The 18897-nt window shown below is 34.8% G+C and overlaps 1 protein-coding gene across 1 annotated transcript in view; it reads right to left on the reverse strand.

Moving 5' to 3' along the window:
• Positions 1–18897, reverse strand: part of CLASP2 (cytoplasmic linker associated protein 2) — an 84559-nt gene that overhangs the window by 34316 nt on the left and 31346 nt on the right. The window contains exons 12-17 of the mRNA XM_010291711.1: positions 18275–18445; positions 15026–15049; positions 12171–12188; positions 10126–10227; positions 4838–5008; positions 3772–3879 (exon numbers count right to left, since the gene is read on the reverse strand). Coding sequence (XP_010290013.1) covers positions 3772–3879; positions 4838–5008; positions 10126–10227; positions 12171–12188; positions 15026–15049; positions 18275–18445 — 594 coding nt within the window. The remainder of the gene's footprint in view (positions 1–3771; positions 3880–4837; positions 5009–10125; positions 10228–12170; positions 12189–15025; positions 15050–18274; positions 18446–18897) is intronic.

Below are 18897 nucleotides of genomic sequence, written 5' to 3' on the forward strand. Positions count from 1 at the left end.
CTCAATTCCATGCGCTCAAGTTAAAGCCAGGGCTCGTGTATCTAACATTATCTGCAAAAAGTGACTACTGCAAGAACTTACTGTGTTAGCAGCTGACAATTTGTATAAACTTGAGTTCTTGCCTATATGCAGATAAGACCACCTCAGTTAAAACTCACTACTATGTAGATGAAAGTTAAAATTATTAAATTTTAATTTAAAGTTAAAAAATGTAATGCTATTAATATTTCACATTTGCATTGTTTAAATAAATAAAATGTGAAGCTGAAACATTTATGTTAGTTACTGTAGTTCATTAAGATTCTTTATATTTATGGAAAGTGGGTACCAAAGATCCTTAAGGACTTTTGAATAAAGCTAAGTACCCTCTTCCTTTTGGCACTTGTATAAAACTGGTCTTTTAGCGATTCTAAAGTTGACTCACCATTGCTAATATTTTTTTTTCTTAAACCAAGGAATTTTAAATTCAATTCATCTTCTTTCTTCAGTTCACTTAAGTTAGAATTTTACAGGCATGTAAATGAAACTGATTTTGACAATTTTAACTTGAATTCAAATGTCCACCCACAGTGACATAAACCCCAGATATAATCTTGTAACTTACTAAATAACCATAAATACAAATATTTTACACCTTTTGGATACATAAAGCAGTATAAATAGAAACAAAGAATCATCCTTTACTCTGATTAACATACACAATTTAAGAGTTTGATGTGAATCAAATAAACCTGACACAGACCAAATCACATCTGGGGAAGCACACCATGATCCCAAGTCCTGTAAAGGTCCTGGAAACAACATTGCTTTTTTTCTACTCCTTACACAAGGTACAGCAACGTATTTTATTTCAAACTAAACCTGCATGAAGTTGTTTAGCTAGGGAGTTTTATTTTGCAAACAATGCTTTGTGGAATACTTCATGAAGTATGTCTCAACATGGAAAAGGAGACAGGACAGATGATGTCAAAACACAGACATCAAGGCTGATCGAGCTTTAAGTATAAGCAATAATACGATAAACCTTTCTACTGCTTTTCACCAACAAGCCCTGAAAATTACAGGTGCAATGAAACATTCAAACTTCAGGCATGTAATTCAAGATGATCCTGTATACGTTTGGAATATGCTGGACAAGTTTTTAAGACAGTGAAAGGAAGCACTGTATTGGATCAAACATACCTCATTCCAAAGTATATTTTCAAGAATATTCTTTGTACCCCTCAGTTGTAGAAATTGTGCAAGTACTTACTGTTATTGTTTCATTTTTAAAAAGATTAATCAAATTAAGAATTATTTTAAATGGTCTCAAAATAACATAATTTCTTGGCTAAAACATGGGAATTATACTAGTCTGATATTTAATATTAACTATATGCAACAGAAAAATAGGCACTTCCATATGAATTACAAATCACTTGCTTCTCGAGTAGCTGTTATCTCCCTGTTTATAATCTTATACCAAGATGTGAGATTACATAACACTTCATACCAATGTATACAGAGAAGCAATTATGTAGCATTTGGGTCATTTTATGCCCCAGAGGGCTTAGCATTTATAAGCAAAAATTTCTCTGCTGAGACTCAAGATGCAATACAAATTGCACTTCCCCCTCCAACCCTGTGTAAAACTGTTTCTAGCTACAAACACAGAGCTGAATTTGCCTTATTTCATCTTCCACTTGTACCCTTGAAAAACACTGAATTTCGTATTTTTCATAGAATTTAACAGCATCTCATAAGATAAAACTGGTCCAAAAACCACCAAATCATCTTTGAAATCATTCAAATAAGAAGTCATACTAGAAGGAATCCTAGGAATTCTCATTTATTCCAGGTATAGCTGCCCCCCCCTTTTTTTTTTAAACTTTTGACAACACTGAATTCATATACATGCTATTTTGCATGCTCTGTGCTATCAGACAATTCAATCTTTTGTATTTGTATATATACTTGTTTCGATAGCTGGATACAAAAGTTCAAGTCCACAAATAAAAATAAAACCTCCAGTAGCATCTGTCTCAATGACCCAGCTTACGGTATTAGTTTAATACGGGTGTCTTAAGATAACAAGCATTTGACCAAATAAGAAACGTAAATCAGATCTCACGTGCATGCAATTGAAGTCAAGCTATAAGGTAGCAAAAGAAGCACAAAAAGATGTAGAAAATACCCTCGTTTCTAAAAGAAGAGAGGATAAGTGTATACTACAAGACAGTCTGCCAGATGTGTCTTCATAAAAGAGGACAAGTTTACTAATGAATCCTTTTATGGAATTTGATTTCCCAATTAAATAGCATCTGGACAAATTAATATTAGTTATTGAAACAGCTTTCATCCAATTAATCTGTACTTTCAAGAAAAAAACCCCATGGCTGACAGGAAGCATACTGCCTTAACAGACCACAGTAGACTTCCAATGCTAATTAGGAGTACAGTCGGGTGCCTCAATTTGAGATATAAACCAGAGATTTACTATTTTCAGACTATGTTTAACAGCTAGTATTACGAAGTCCTTAAGTGTAAACTACACTTGAACAAACACAAGAAGAGGGATACATACTGAAGACTAACTCAAAGATAACACCAAAACCAGATCAGTTTCAGATACAATCTTACAAGATAGTTTCCTATTACCAAACAATGAAAAAAAAGATTTCCAAACCCCTTTTATGTTTTGATAAAAAGACTTTTATCAAAATTTACCAACTTCACAGTAACCTTGACAAGGATACATGGAGATGAGAAGCTTCCCTAATCTTTAACCAACAACATGTTAAAGTAATTACAAGCTGATGTTCCTATGCCTTACTAACACTTCAGAAACAGACAACAGCTTGACCATCTTGCAAAATCTTTTAGGTGTCAGACCAATAAGCTGAAATACTAAGTGGAAACAAAATTTTTGCTTATTGCAGCTCTAGGAATGAGGACTGAACATGGCTACACGTGTGAATTTTTAAGTTTTCAACTTCTCTCTTCTTTCCTATGTAACAACCGTTGCTACTTCAATTACTTATCACTTGTTCTACAAAGATTGAAAGTAAACTTCAGAACTGTACTTTGGTTCATCTACTTGGACAAGGACTCTGCTACTTGCCTTGTTCATTTTTAGAAAATGGAGAGCAGTCTCAGAATACAGTTCTGCTTCAGTAGATTGGTCCCTTATCTGCATCATCATATTTACTTGCTTTAACAGCAAAAACTTAAAATTTTTATCATTTTTTCACCTAATACAGTGATGACAGTATAGGTAAGTAGATATAAAATGAAGCCTATTTTCTTCTTATACATCAAAATGATTGATTGACTAGGGAGCAATTTTGAATACTAGCAGACCCTGGGTGTTGATGCAGGGAAAGGCAGAAGATGGCAGCCACACTATTTGCTCTAGCTGGTCAGTGAGAAACGGATTATCTAACTGCATCCAAGCAATGAGTGCTGCAATAAAGAGAGAAACACATAATTTCAAAAAACTTTCCAAAAGCAGAAGTGCCCTTTCAAAAAAAAGTCTCTAGGCACTGCACGTCTCACACCTTTCCAGACTTGGTATTTAAGGTAAGACTAACACTAGGCAAAGCATTTATTTTTCAAGTGTGCAACCCATTCACACATTGGTCAATTCTCCATTGAAGTAAGTGGTGAGTGAGCCAAAGGAAGGGAAAATAATGATGGCCAGCTACAAGCTAAATGAAGGAGGCACGGATTCGTTAGGTGCAAATAACGAAGGGCAAAGACAGCCATGCACAACAAGGGACTCTGAGTACTTACCAAGGGGTGGAAAAGAGCGGACAGGGCTTGTGTCCCTGCTACTTTCACGGCTGGCCTCCCGACTGCACCCCTGACTCACACTAGGCCGAGGAATGCGGCTGCCTCGTGCTAGTATGATTCAGGGTACAGACAAACAGCAGCACAGAAGGGAGAAGACATAAGAAAAGTTGCAGTTTTAATGCAATTCTGTTTTGCAGTAAGATCAAAGACGTATTTCTAAGAAAAGACACTGACAATTGTGTCATATTGTAAGTCGTAACTGTTTCCACACACTTTCCTGATTGTGCTGGATTACACTAAGTGTAGCCAGTTCAATGAAATTATTACTTCGCACTGCTAAAAATGGGGATTCACCAACTCTTTACAGAACGGTTGAAAAACCTCTTGAAAAGGATGGAGAGGAAACAAGCAATGAAAAATGTGAATAGAGTATTGATTCAAAATTTGTGCTCAAGATCAAGTTAATCAACAGCAATGCAAATGAAAAAAACCCACAGCTTTCTAAAGAAGGAAAATATAAAAGTTAATACAGATAAGGTAAAAATCAAAATACAAAACAAAGAACAGCAGCAATACCATTAAAATCAACTGGTATTTTTCAATAATACTGTTTGCGATAAACCTCACGGTATAACCTGATTACACTTTAGTAGTACAACATATATTTTTGTATCATAGAAGAATACATATACACACATACTCTGAAGACACAGGGAAGTAATGAAGAAAATAATATTTTCAAAATGCTGTCACACTTTCATTCAATGAATGTGGATATTTTGGGGGTGACGATTAAGTGAAGAAAAGCGAGAAAGAGAAGGAAGACAGGGAGGTGAGGAAAAGAAGAACTACTGCATTATGACAGCAAAAAATTAGAACCTTCAGCTTAAATTTAAAACTGCCATGTATATCCAAGACTAGCCTCAGAAAACAGGCACATTTTAGACTTTTATCAATATGTATTCTAATCTTATCATCCACCTATAACTAAACACAAGCTGTACATATCCAGCACTTAAAAGTAAGAAGGCTATAAAGAAACAGAGCACTATTCAGTGATTCTTACCTACTGACAATCTAGAAGGACTAGCTTCTCTACTGCATCCCTGACTTCGTGGGATTTTACTTCGTTTTTGTGCAGTTGCAGGATTCACTAACACTCTCTGAACTCCTGTGTTCATAGTGGAAAGCGTCGTGGTTGTCAAAACTCTTCCAGGAGACCCAGATCTACTGCCAGCTGAAGGCAAAATGAGTAAGTGTAAGTAACAGCATAGAAGATAAAACAACCATGGTTAAAAAGGAAAAAATGCTTGAAGTTAGTAAGAAAATGGTGGTAGATTGAAATGGTCTGGAAAAACTTACAAGGTAAAAATGTGAAATACAAAACCCTGGTTCAAGTTATAACAACACTACATACAAGTTAGATAAAACTATCAATGCAAGGAAGCACTTGGCATCGTATTTAGCAGTAGATACGCTCAAGAAACCGTAACAAGTATTTCTAGTCTTCAGCAACAGTTCCAATGTCCCCAGAATGAACATTGGTATGTTCATTTTTTAAGCTACGTGGTCTCACTAATCACATTTTCTATTAAAAGAAAGAACTGTTAGAAAGCTAAAGGAAACGACTTTAAACTAGTGATTTCATAGTTATCCCAGCTCTTTCAATGCAACCAAATAATAAAATAACATCATCTTCCTAACATATAAACTCTTCCCTCTTGCTTTTAAAAGCATGGGGTCTTCAAGCACTACTCTCTGAGAAGTTAAATAAAATGTCACTGAAGACAATTAAAATACTCATGTTAATGTCTGTGGAGGTTACCCCACAAATTCGAAGAAATTCTTCAATTAGTTTTAAACAAGCTAAAAAAAATGATCAAGACATATTTAAGCATTTAATATTTTTATTAATCAAAACCGTACATTACAAAGTGCTATAAATGTTCAACACACTGTAGTCACTACCAGAAACTGCTCACTGATGCCTAATTTTCATATTTCAGTTGCAGAAAATTTAAGTTCTAAGACCTAATAAAGAATCCATTCTTCTCCAATTATATCGTATTTATACCACCAGTTGATACACATATACTGCTTCTAGCTACAGAATTCAAAAGAAGTCTGGCCAGATGAAAAGTGAAACATAATTTTTACCAAAGGTTAGTTACATACAGATGCAAACCTTTCATTAATCTTTTAAAAATATTGGTGTACCTGTATGACCACAGCCATGCTACTAGGTCTACAGACTTAACATGCAACATCTCAAGTGAGTTTTATGGGTTACTTCTCATGAGGCACATTTAAAAAAAAGATACAAGTTGATTAAAACATAACTATATGGGAAAAACAAAATCCCAAACAAAATGAAACATACGCTGGGTGGAAAAGAGAAAACTAGAACGATGTTCCATGCATATACTTTCAGATTCATTGTTTGAATTCAAACTTGAAATGATTATTTAGCAAAATCCCTTTTCCAAACTATGGACCTATTCAGCAGAAATTACAAATAAAATATTACACAGCCTGGAAAAAACAAGCACAACTTCTATAGCAAAAAAAGAATAGGCAAATCTATAAAATCGCTGTGGTCTCCAAAAATTAAGGGTTTGGCAGTTTCTTCATATCAGGACATCTCAGCTGAGACCTGATATTACTATGCCTTCTTCCTAGCTTCCAATACTTTGTACCTCTAACACAATGAAAATATTGTAGAAGGTTTCACCGTGCAAGAGACTTTTCGAAGATTTTCTTCAAGAGGTCAGAAACGTGAAAAACTTTACTCTTCTCAGAATATACAGAAGAAATGCAACCTCTCATTCTAATACTTCATTTATCTTTCTGTTGTCTGACCTGCAAAGTGTACCACTATAGCATAAATAAACCAAATGAAGCTTAATGTCCTGAAAATATTATGCTAATAACAGCATTGGCATACTGTTGTCAGTACTACCACCAATAGCAGATCTAAACGAACTGAATGATGAAAGAAGGATTGCTAAAACAGTATTCCAAAATGACAACCCTACCCCCATCTATTGCCTTCTAAATAACATCCAATTACTTAAGTGCAGCATATGGAAAAAAGTGACCCACAATTTCTGCTGAATAGGGTCCTCAAATGAGATATGTCAAACAGGTGATCAAACAATGATGTATACACAAATTCTGTAGACTCTTACCACCAATGGGGTTAGCAGACTGTGATCCTGAACAAGTGTAAAGGCAGGATTAGGGTAGGGGTTTATAATCCATGAAGAGGGAGGGAGCAGAGCAGATTAAAAAATGGATGGCAAATGGAAATAAGAAAGCTTTAGTCATTTCACAGAGGAGAAAAAGCCACAAGGGGGTTACGCTAAAGCAGTGCTTTTAAGTAGCTTCCACAGTTGAAGAACTGAACTCAGATGCTATATGTACAAAGCAGATGAAGCAAAGCTGCACAAGCAAATTACAATTCTTCAGTTTTCTAATCAACAACTGGGTAATACTGAAGAATTAAATTTCAATTAAACATGAAACTGTAGCTTTCATATTACTTTAACAAAATACTACATTGCCAAAAAGGTTCAAGAAGTTCAACAGCTGAACAAAAATTACACGCAAGGCCAAAACATTTTTTTTTGAGACAGACAGTAAAGGAACTGAGCTGCAGGTGCGGTGGATGAAAAAAACAAAAAACCTCACAATGGCACAACTGAAAAGACTTGCATAGAATTTCAGGTTTTGCTCTTTAAAATTCATCTGAAGTATAAAAGTAAGAATTTGTTTCCATTCAGAAATTTAATTCTTTTTCTCTGAATGAAGATGGTAATGCAATTTTAGCACACCTTGCTGAATTACCTGGAACATTTTCTTCCATAGAATAAAATAATGAGCTATAGATTGTATATGCATTTATTTTATGTTACAATTTAAAAATAGAAAAGGGCTTCGAAAACCCTAAAAAAGTATCTTTTGTAACAGCATTCAAATTTGCAAGTCTTTCATAAAATGATCTTTGAACAAAAGTGCTAAATAGTTGTAACCCTAAATTTACAAAACCATCTGTGTTACAGTGGTTTTTAAAAACTAAAAGCTTAACTCTTAATATGAAGCTATTTTCCTATTATAAGCTGGGGAACTAAAACAAACCCCTGTATGGAAACATCAAGCATCTCACTCCCCACAATGCTGTGGAACTTTCAGTCACATAAATAGCTGGCATACAGTGCCTAACAATTCTCCTTTGCTTATCCATTTTTATTTCCCCTGTTTATCTTCCTTAAAACATCTCAGTATTCTTGTTCTCCCCCACTGACAGGTTATAAAGAGATATCTGAAGCCATCTGTTCTGAACAGAAGTAGTAATAAAAGGCTGTAAAGATGCATTCACGCATTTAACTTTTACACATCATCACATGCAGTCAAATCTAGTTATTTCAGTATCAATTCAACTTATATCTTTAGACATTAATACTGTGCAAAAATGAATTCTCTTCAAAGAAAAACTGTCATTATTAGTAAAAAGAAGCTGAAGCAGCTTTAGTTTGTTTCCCTGAATGTACAGTCAGTTTAATTAATTTTATATGACAAAGATGATCACAAGTGTCTTATACTGCTGCCTAAATTTACCCCCCCAACAGTTTATCAAACACCTTAAGTTTTTAAGAATTTACCAAATCTTATAAAAGTACAAATATATTTTCAAAAAGCTTACTTCAGAACTTTCCTAAAACTAAGGAAAAGAGTGTTACAGATACTACTTACAGCTTTTCATAATGGGAAAAAGTGATTTGACAGGACTGTTATCTCCCCTCCTCCTTAAATTATTAATCCAAATATTCTTTGCTTATGATATAGTGTAGTCATCTTAACACTGAAAATGTAAAACAAGTTTTGCACAACCTTTGTCACAGCCAATAACCAGACTTCATTTTCAAGCTCTCATCCTACAAACATTTGTGGGATTACAGCACTGTCAAAGCAAAAAAATGATTTAGAACTTCTGTTATTGGATTTTGTTATTTTATATTTATCTGTTTAGATTTTTTGAAAGTTTTCTTTCACAAAACCTGCAAGCATTGGATCAGGCTTGAACCAACTGTATTTGCTGGAAACTGAAGTAATGCAAAACTGCATGGGAAGTACGCTACGAGGGAAATAACCCTAAAACTCTTTTACCTCCTTTTTTAACCTCTAAAATCATTCTATTTATGATAAATGCAGTCATTGCTCTCATGATAAATGTTTCTGTTGTTAAACATAGAATTAAGGGCTTTTATTAAAAGAAAGTGTATATGGTTACTGATAGCAAAATAATTACACTGGAAAATTCAAAACATGTATAATTTACTGGGTTTGTAACATTTGACCTGACAAACTATAGGACTGGTTAGTTTATTTTAATTTTATTGTTGATTTGTCTTCCTTTCATTAATTTCATTGCATTTCACTTAATTGGACAAAGATAAGAATCTGAAAATACTACAGAGCTTAGTCAGAAGATATCTGTTGGAGACATCTGATGTGTGAACAAGTTGCTGTAGGTCAGCCAGTGCCCAAGAACGTGAGATAATCAGGTCTTTTTAATTACTGACAGAGTCCTCAGCTAGATTGGAAATTTTGCATTTGCTTTGGTTTCTAAACACACATAAAAAATTACTGAGGATTAGCTGACATACAGTAAATTGCTTGTTTTAACCCTTTGATTCAATATAAGCTAAGTAACTGATTATAAAGTTAGGGTTTAGTATTTTTACTCCAAAGGAGAGTTAAATAAAAGTAACACCTGCAATACAAAAAAAAAAAAAAAAAAAAAAGGAATATATATCCAATAGCTAGAGTAGTGCCTAGCTTAAAATGAAAATAGGTATTTCTGGCTGAAAAGTAAGAATTCTTGAAAAACAAAAAATTAGTTTTTGCAGGTAACACTGAGGACACCATTCAGCCTACCCATTCTTCTGTATTACTTGTCCATGTGTCAAATTTAACTGATAGAAGTTTACTGGTGTTGATGAGGTCAGAAAGGGGGGAAAAGAATGTTGAGAAGTTATAATTGAAGACAGAATTGAAGGGTAGATTTAATTTCCTGCTACATTATCTAATTGTCAAACTAAGACCTAACCTAGTATTTTGTCCAGAGAAAAACAACATGAATTAGAAAAGCATGCAAATACCACTGACCCAAAACACTGAAAAAAATACCTTCATTTTTGTCTGGCGATGATGAACCTAAGGCACAGAACAACAACTCAGTATGTAGCTTTTTTTTTTTTTAAATGAACTTTGACTGTATCCATTGGTCAACGAATATATGCTTAAGCATTTGGCCTCTTTATCAGGTATAACTGACAAACAGAAAATACATACGCTGAGACTGTGACACCACTTTGGTTCTACTCCGTCCTCTGGAATCTGTTTTAGAATTTCCAATACCAACAGAAGGTGTTGAAAGTTTTGTTCGTACACGACCTATAAAACAAAAAAGGCATTAAATCAGTTTTTCACAGTAATGTAGAGAGCAAAGTATCAGTAGCATTTACTAATATTTTCTTAAGTTTCTGTAGATAAAAAAGCATAACGTAACTCAACTGGTGAAAATTTGTTTGGGATAATTAGTAGAAATTTGAATACCTTGAAGGACTTAGTACATAAGGAATCAAAATACTTGTCTGATGCTACATGTTTCAGTAAGCAATTTACACATTATCACTTAAACACCCTGAACTAGCTAGCTAGTTTTTGCTTCCAACATAAATAGGTTGATAATATTTTTTAAAAGGGAAGTTTATTAAATATAATAGGTAATGCATACACTAATGTTCCTGTATGAGGCACAGTCTTCTCATGATTACTTGTGGTACTTTTGCTGTTGTGAACTACAAAATTTATGTGGACTATTTTTTGAATAGGGTTCTGAGGTATCTTTCCAACTTCACTCCTCTTTTTAAAAATCTAAATGCTAGCTTTCTTATTACTGAAGATCGTATTGTTTTCCAGGCCGCAGTCATATAGACTTCTGCAGGATTTCCCAAGCCTTTTACAGCACTTTACAAAGTACACTTAAGTACTTCTCAGTGTGTCACAGTACATCACATGGTGTAAGGAAATACTACTCTCCTCAACAGATAGAAATGAGGAAGACATAGATTAAACTGAGTATCTACAACTAAAGCAATTGATTCACTTCTCTCTAGAATGCCAAACCATCTTGGTTCTGGGTTAAGCCCTTCTGCATTATTAGCCATGTTCCTCATAACATCCAGAGTACACAAGGAAATTGTGAAAGAAAGGAAGACCCCAGTTGGATGAATTATAGGTAACTGAAAGATCATTCATAAATGAAAACAGTAGACTTGTGTACTACATGTCCTAAGCCAACCTCTCAAACAACAGAAAAATGAAAGAAAAACCAAAAAACATCTAACCATAATTCTTCTAAGTTGCAAGAACAAAACCCAAAAAGCTTGTACAGGGTGGATCTCATTCAACAAATAATCCACTTTTAAAAACAGCAGAATTAAAATATTTTCTAGACATGTAGAGTCAATATTTGACCCAGAAGAATTAGGTACACACACTGTTATTTAGTTCTAGCCTCTTTAGGCTTTCCACAGGAGAATTTGGAGACCAACCAAGTTAATATTATTCATCCAAGTAGAGGGAATAGACATAGATGAGAGTCTATAAGAAGAGAATCAGGATAAAGGAGGTTATTCACTAAACTATTAGAAAACAATATGCTAACAAGAACGGTTAGATTAACAAGTCCAAACTCTACTAGTTATCCCTGTGCAATGGCAATGTTTACCCACTGAGTGCTGTGAGACTGCAAGGCATGTAACTGTGTTCAGAATTTGGCCCAAAAACTTAGGAATACAGAGTGCCACTATTTCGATACTATGTTAAATTATGCTTGGAACCTGTTTCAATTTTATCAAGGTAAAAAACCAGTTTGTATTTGTGAGGCAAATGAACTGTTAACTCATTTGGAGTCTCTACATCATTCACTAATGACAGGTTTAAATCTTAATAGCATATTGAAAATGGATTCCCAAATCTCAAAGAGATGAGTAATAGTAGCACCTGCTTTCCACAGCATGAACACGTTTGATGAAATGTTCTGTGACAAGATTTGCTTTAAAACACAAATGCAAAATTATAAAGCTCCTATTTCACACTAAAAATGTTAAGCAATGACACTTCTATAGCAGATGAGTACTTGAGAATTAAAATAAAAGCAAAAGAAATTTAAAAATATTACATGACAACCAAGTATTAGATGCATAAGCTATCTGGAGTTATGAACCTCCACAAAGCCCCAGAAATACCACATTCTACTTGTAAAGCTTAATTTGTACTAATGAAAATATGAAACTGAAAATATTAGCTATTCTAACAAAATATTTTCTTACCATCTTCAGAAGCTGTTCCTAAACAGAAAAAATAATAAAATACATGATATTCCAAACAATAGTGTGTCTCTCCAGTTCCTTTTTGAGATTAATCTTATGAATCTTGACAAATGTTATCAAGTCAAGAGTTATAAAGCTTTTGTGTTGCAACTCCATTATTGAACTGAAGCAAAATTATCAACATCCATACTATACTGTTAGTGATTTACAAAAACATAGTATATAGCGCTGCCTTCCAAACTTGTTACAAAACCGCAAAAAAAATCATTAGGAAAAAAAAAAAAATCTGAGATAAGTCAACAAAATGACATGTACAGATCAATACAGACATTGAAAATATTTTAGTGCAAGCTCTTCCGAAAATATAAAACATACTATTATAAACTATCTCAGAGAAAAATACACAAGGACAGTGTTTCCCACACTGGACAGTGATAACTTGATAGGAATGGCCAGGAAGGAGGATTTCTCTGAATTAAGTCCATGAGAACTCTGAAGATCTACATGCACAAGATCAAGTTTTGCTTAGGGAAGCGGAGGTAGTATGAGCTTGCTGAAACCAGATCACACTTGAACAAGTACGCCAAGCTTAACATGGCTTGATTATGACAAAATGAGAATTGGACAAATCTTTTTACTGTCATCAGTACGTAGGAATTGATGGGAAGCTACCTAAACAATAGTCCATCCTCTCTCTAGGTTCCTTTGAAACAAATCTGATAATGGAATAGCAGTGATAAAAATGTTAAATGCCTCAAAAAAAAAAAAAAAATCAAAGGGTATTTCCATGTTTGTTTTCACACTATGCCATTTCTGCCTGGTAAGAGAACTACAGTGATTAAATCATTCGTTAGTGTCTTTGTCTAGCCTGAACTTAACTTTCTCAGCAAACCTGGCTACGGTTTTCTCGTATTATACTATTTTCAAGGCACTATTTTTATAAACTCCCTCTAAAAAGTTAATTCAGCGTAAATTTCAATGATTCTTCACAAAAATCAGTTACAGTAGTATGTATGTAGGTGTGCCTCAAAGTTTTCCACATCGAATTTGTCAGTCTGTATAAAAAAAACAACCCAAACCCTAAATTACGCCCCCAGCCTCCAAATCCAACATTCTTCCAGAGCTGGATCTTGGAAGGCAGGTTCCATGCAACACCTAAGCCAGGCTAACAGCTAGCTGCTTCTAAAAGGGGTGGTTCTGCTTCTCCTTGCTCTCCACCCTTATGCTATCACCTGGTTTGGATGGTTAAAGGCTCACTGTCAGCTCCAAAAGCTAAATAACAGAATAGAATTCACTTCTGTTTTATGAAATCAGTTTTCTGCAGTTGGTTCACCTACAGTGATTGATAATGGAGTATTACAAGGCATTAGTGAAAGAAGTAGTAAGAACACGTGGCCAGGATTAGTGGGAAAAGGAAAACTGTTAGTTCCTGCTGGTGATGGTTAGATCAGAGCAGCTGTATCATGCAACTATAGCTGGAGAGCTAGGCTCTGTTCATTGTGTCTCACACATCATCGCTACAGATATCCTCTACAAAAAACCCTCTGTTATTCTGACCAATTGTGTAACACTTGCCTTATTGTTTTTAAACAGACCTGTGGGACACCCTTAGTTGTGATTACTGGTCTGAACAAAAGAAAAAGCCTATACACATAGCCGTAAGAACCTTTATTGCTGGTGGCAACATGAAAAAGCTCAAGATGAAGTGTCTAGCACACATAATTACAAAGAAATCTTATTACATGCAACACAAGGAAATCTGATATGGAAATAAGCGAGACACACTACTATCCTGTACAAACCCCCCTCATTTTATTAAAGTAGGCTTGCCATCTGCAATACTCAAAAATGTCTCAAATTCTTCCAAAAAGTATCTCTCATGAAACTGATAATCTGTGCTTTAAAATGATTCAGGATTCTGGGTTTTAGAGATCTACCTTCCTACTGTTTTCATTTCTATGAAAAACAACACCTGCTTTGCTTCCAGTAATCTACTCATTCTTTAAAACATGCACTGTTAATAAACACATGACATGAACTATTAAGTAACAAACAACTGACTTGTTACGCATTTCCCAGCGATAAATTAGGACTAGAATTATCAGGCATCAAGCTGGGACCCTGTCACTTTATTATAGGGGAAACACTACTTAAGCACACCTGAAATAGACAACTGCTATGAGAAGCCTGATTCTCAACTGCTTTGCAGTTAGGGTAAAAACTTCCTCCATGTGTTTAATACAGTAAATTAAGAAAAAGTAAGCACTGAAACTTAACTGGACTACTCGGTATGCTATTTTATCAGGTAGGTCTTCTTAACAAGCTATTTAGTAGAATTACATTGTATTACAGGATTAACTTAAAGTGATGTAACTAGACTAGATTTTGATAGAGTACTTCTGAAATAGAAGATTTTAGGTTTGTGTTGGGTTTTTTTAAACCCTTAATTATGTGGTCAAGCATCTTTTACTCTCCCATTGCTGTTCTACCAAGAAGTAAAAAAATTTGACTTTACAGGTAAAGCTATGAAACACCATGGAACTAGAGCTAGTTTAAAAACCACCCATGTATTGATTACAGAATTGCTCTGTAATTAATAGAGCTTTAAAAAAAAATAGGAGTAATGTCCAATTTCTGATAAAGTTTCTATTGCTAATAGAGACCAATCAAAAACATTGACAAATACAGCAATAACAACACATATATTAAGACATCAAGATTACACTGGGGTTAATGAAAACAGCATAGTATTTTGTTAGTGAACAGACAAATCTATTGAACATCAGTAATTTTACATAAAAGACACTTTATTAAATATTTAACAGAATTAGAGGACAGACTAAACAATTTCTTACCATCCATCTTGTCAGAAGTATCCTCTTTGTTGATAAAGCAGGCAAAGAAACATGGAAAACTTAGTGTGTTAGAATAAAGGTGTTCACAGCAGAGTCATAAAACATTAATTAAGGAAAATACATTAATATTAAATACAGCAGACATGTTTATCTAATTCATGCATGTATAAGCTACCTTAAATAAAGCTGGTTTCTCTCAGTCCAAAGTAGAAAATTGCAGAATGGGGTACGAGTACCCTGCACATGTTGAATCTCTCCGTATTACCCAGATTTAAGCAAAATCTTACAACGAAATATTTTATAAACTGTTTCATGCTTGATGTCAACCATTACTGAAGCATCAGTACATATTTATATCATTACTGAACCACAATATTTCTGTTTCTTAGTAAATTTGCTACTGAGCATGAAACCCCACCTGGGCTAAGGTACAGGAGGGAAAAAAGACATCACAATAACAACAAAGGACAAATGGGAGAAAGTTCCACTCTGGTTTAAAAGCATTAAAGATTTACCAGTTCAGCTGGAAGGTAGTGCATACATATTCTGACAGTAACAATCAAAATTAAAACATTTAGTGTGAGACATATAATTACAGCCTAAGTGTCCTCCTTTGACATCTTTGATGTCAAAGATAGTCAATATTCAGAATAACTAAAGAATGTCCTCCTGCTTCTAGAATAGTCTTTAAAAAAACCCCAACCATAAATAAGCAAGACTTCTACTATTAATAATAAAAACAGAAGAGATGGATAGAGACAATTATAGATTACTATGCTCATGAATTTGTGGTCCTCTAAGGCTCTAAATTTCGCAGCTGTTTAAGCAAAAGGTGGATGTTTCTCTGTAAGTAAGGGTAAAAATAAATTCAAGATCCAGACAAAACTATGTTATTTATTTTGGTATTGACTGCAGCACCTGAAAAGATGTGGAAAGCATTATGGAAATACACTAACATTTTGTAAGCATTTTAGTACCATAGTCAGCATTATCTTGATAATTCTGTCATTTAAGGTGCCATATTTGGATTTAGTATAAACAACCCCCTTAAAATGAACAGAGGGGAGAAGTTTACAAATCAGCCCATTTTCTGAAACATGGCACTTGCTTGGATTCACACTCCTTTCATTTTAAGGTTATCTTTGGAAAACTAAGAGCAAACAATATTTTGAGGTGGATTCCATAGTTAATCCATAGCCAAACACACAACAGTCACACCCTCTATATAGGTAAGAGGGGATGTGTATGTGTCATTTAAATTACCTTACCACTATTAAAAAGTTGTTAGGAGAATGAGCCAAGATCAATCAAGCAGTACTGCTTTTCTGTGACTGTAAACAAACCTTGGTCTCCTTGACTATCACTGCCCTTATACCACCTATAATATGAATTGACTTTAGTATACATTGCTAGTATCACATTATTTTGCCATTTCAAACCAATATTGTATTATTCTCCACAAGTTAGTGCATCTGCTAGCAAGGCAAAGCTTTCCAGCTACTCAAATCCTTCAAAAGAATATGACCTGGACTTACTGCCTATTTATTCCTCTCCCCCACCCCCACTCATCAAATCTATAAACTAAAGGAGAATAAGCTATTTATTTCTATTATTTTCCTGCCTAAAAGCACGACTAGTTACTTCCCTAAAAACCTCTGTGCCCTTCCTAACCCTTGCTTACAAAATTCTGGACATGAATCCCATATTGCTTAAAATATTCTGAAAGCAAACCAATACTCTAATCAAGAGCTATTTTCTGTGAAACTCTTTAAGACCAAAGTAGTTCCTTCATTTCAGCAGCATGAAGACAACAGATTAACAGAGAGAGATTTCTCTCTTTGTTTCCCATTTGACTTTTTTCCCCCCATTCTAACCACCATGCTGTGACGCTTTTACTTCTCACAATAGCTGAACTCCAGCTCTGTCTGAGATTCAGAATATGTCCAGTTGTACACCAAAAGAGACTAGGCAATACTCTGATCTCGGAGAACAATCTTCCCATCTATTTCAGGCTTTTAAGTATTAAGGTATGAGAAACTGAGAATTCCTCAAGCAATAACCACAAGTATATCTCCTCCACCAACAAAACTCTAACTTTGATGTCCACCGGTTGGTTACCCAGCAGGTTCTGTGATTCACTCCCCTGCGGGCACTAGAGGGAGCCCACACCCGAAATTACTATTTCAAGTAGCAAGTATTCCTTTTAGTCAGGATTGCACACACTCAAACTTAATCCTAAAATCAATGGTGTTCAAACCATTTCAAGCAGGCCCTGATGACTAAAGAATCAGCTCATTTGAAATAGCTTTTAGCTTAAATTTTATTTTAAAAAAGCACAACCAAAAACTTTGAAACCATAGCCTAAGCGTATCCTCACGTTTCTGCAAACACCAAGAAAATCAGAACAACTGTATTGTTTCTCCACTTCTCTTGTCATCACCTTTGGCAATACTGACATTAGGACATCACCTCCTTGGTGATCTAGCTGTCACATAAGCTGAGAAGAAAAAACTAACAGTTTTGTCAACACTGAGCCTCACTTCCCCCATTGCTACCCTTCCGTATGGATAACCTAAATAGAACAAAAACATGCCCACATTCCTTTACCCTCCTCACTACCATCTAGCACCACCACCACCAAATACTTTTCTGCACTCTTATAATTTTTAGCACTTTATGTCTAAGAGCAAGTATTCCTACCAATGAAGACTGTCACCTAGATAAAAAACAAACCCATAGTTCCATCAACAATGCTTAGAAAGAAATCTATGAAATCAATGTTGTATACTACTGTGTAAAACACTTCTGTATTAAGTGAAGAAGCCACCACTTACTGCCAAGATGTCTCTTTAGCATTGTTGTAAAATAGTCAGCTGAAGAGCTGAGAAAAATGGAAAATCAAGAGTCCTAACGCTCGTTTCCCTATTACTTCTAGAAACAAAAAACCCCATGATCACCACCTGCTGTTAAGTGAAGGTACTGCTCCTTCCAGCATTTAGTATTAATCCCAGATTAACACATATAAAGAGGATAGTATGGACACATTCCTTACATCGGCATTCTTTCAGCACAAGTAAAATAAAACATCTAGCAAAACCGGTAACTTATTTCAGAACACCTACTCTTTTGCAATACTCCAATATTACTAAAAATGATGACAATTTTTCAAATGTAGAAGTATTTTCCTGTAACTTTTTGATCAAAAACCTCAAAAAATATTTCACAGTATTGTAGAGATGTTTCCCTTACCTAGTGAAGCATAAGATCCTGGAGGTAGACCAGCTGCTGACAAGCGCCCAGCTCCAGCTGTCTGTCCAGCAGCATGGCGGGCCTTTGCACCTGCAGCAGCATTAACATCAATGTCGCTGCGAGACCTTTGTAGAGTTCCTGGGCTTGGAACACTCTTGCTGCTGCCTGAAACTAGGGGAAAAAAAAAGTTGGCAATGAATAAAATTAATTCTATTTAAAAGGTCAACATTTTCTACTACTGCAGCATATCTGCAGAAAGTACAGAAAACGATGTAAAATAGTGTAAGTCTAATAAACCAAATATTATTGAGGTTAAGAAGCAAACTAGGCCTGGTGTTGCCATGAAATTCAGATAAAGAACAGTTTATTTTACAGCAGTATTTATCTTCATGCAGCACAAGATTTTAGCATTGAAGAGACACTATGTGCTCCCATCCTAGTATAAATAACATAATTATGTGATTTATTACATGCTTCAGAAAGGTAAGGAAATTCACAGCATCCCTCGTGATACTGAAGGAAGATAACAGACCCACACTTCAGCTAAGACAAAGCCACAGGCAAGCTGAATGCATACGTTGAATTGCTTTAGGGTCTAATCTTCTGTAAAGTATTTTTATACT

This window comes from Phaethon lepturus, unplaced genomic scaffold (genome assembly GCF_000687285.1).
Source record: "Phaethon lepturus isolate BGI_N335 unplaced genomic scaffold, ASM68728v1 scaffold11677, whole genome shotgun sequence".
NCBI classification, from domain to species: domain Eukaryota; kingdom Metazoa; phylum Chordata; class Aves; order Phaethontiformes; family Phaethontidae; genus Phaethon; species Phaethon lepturus.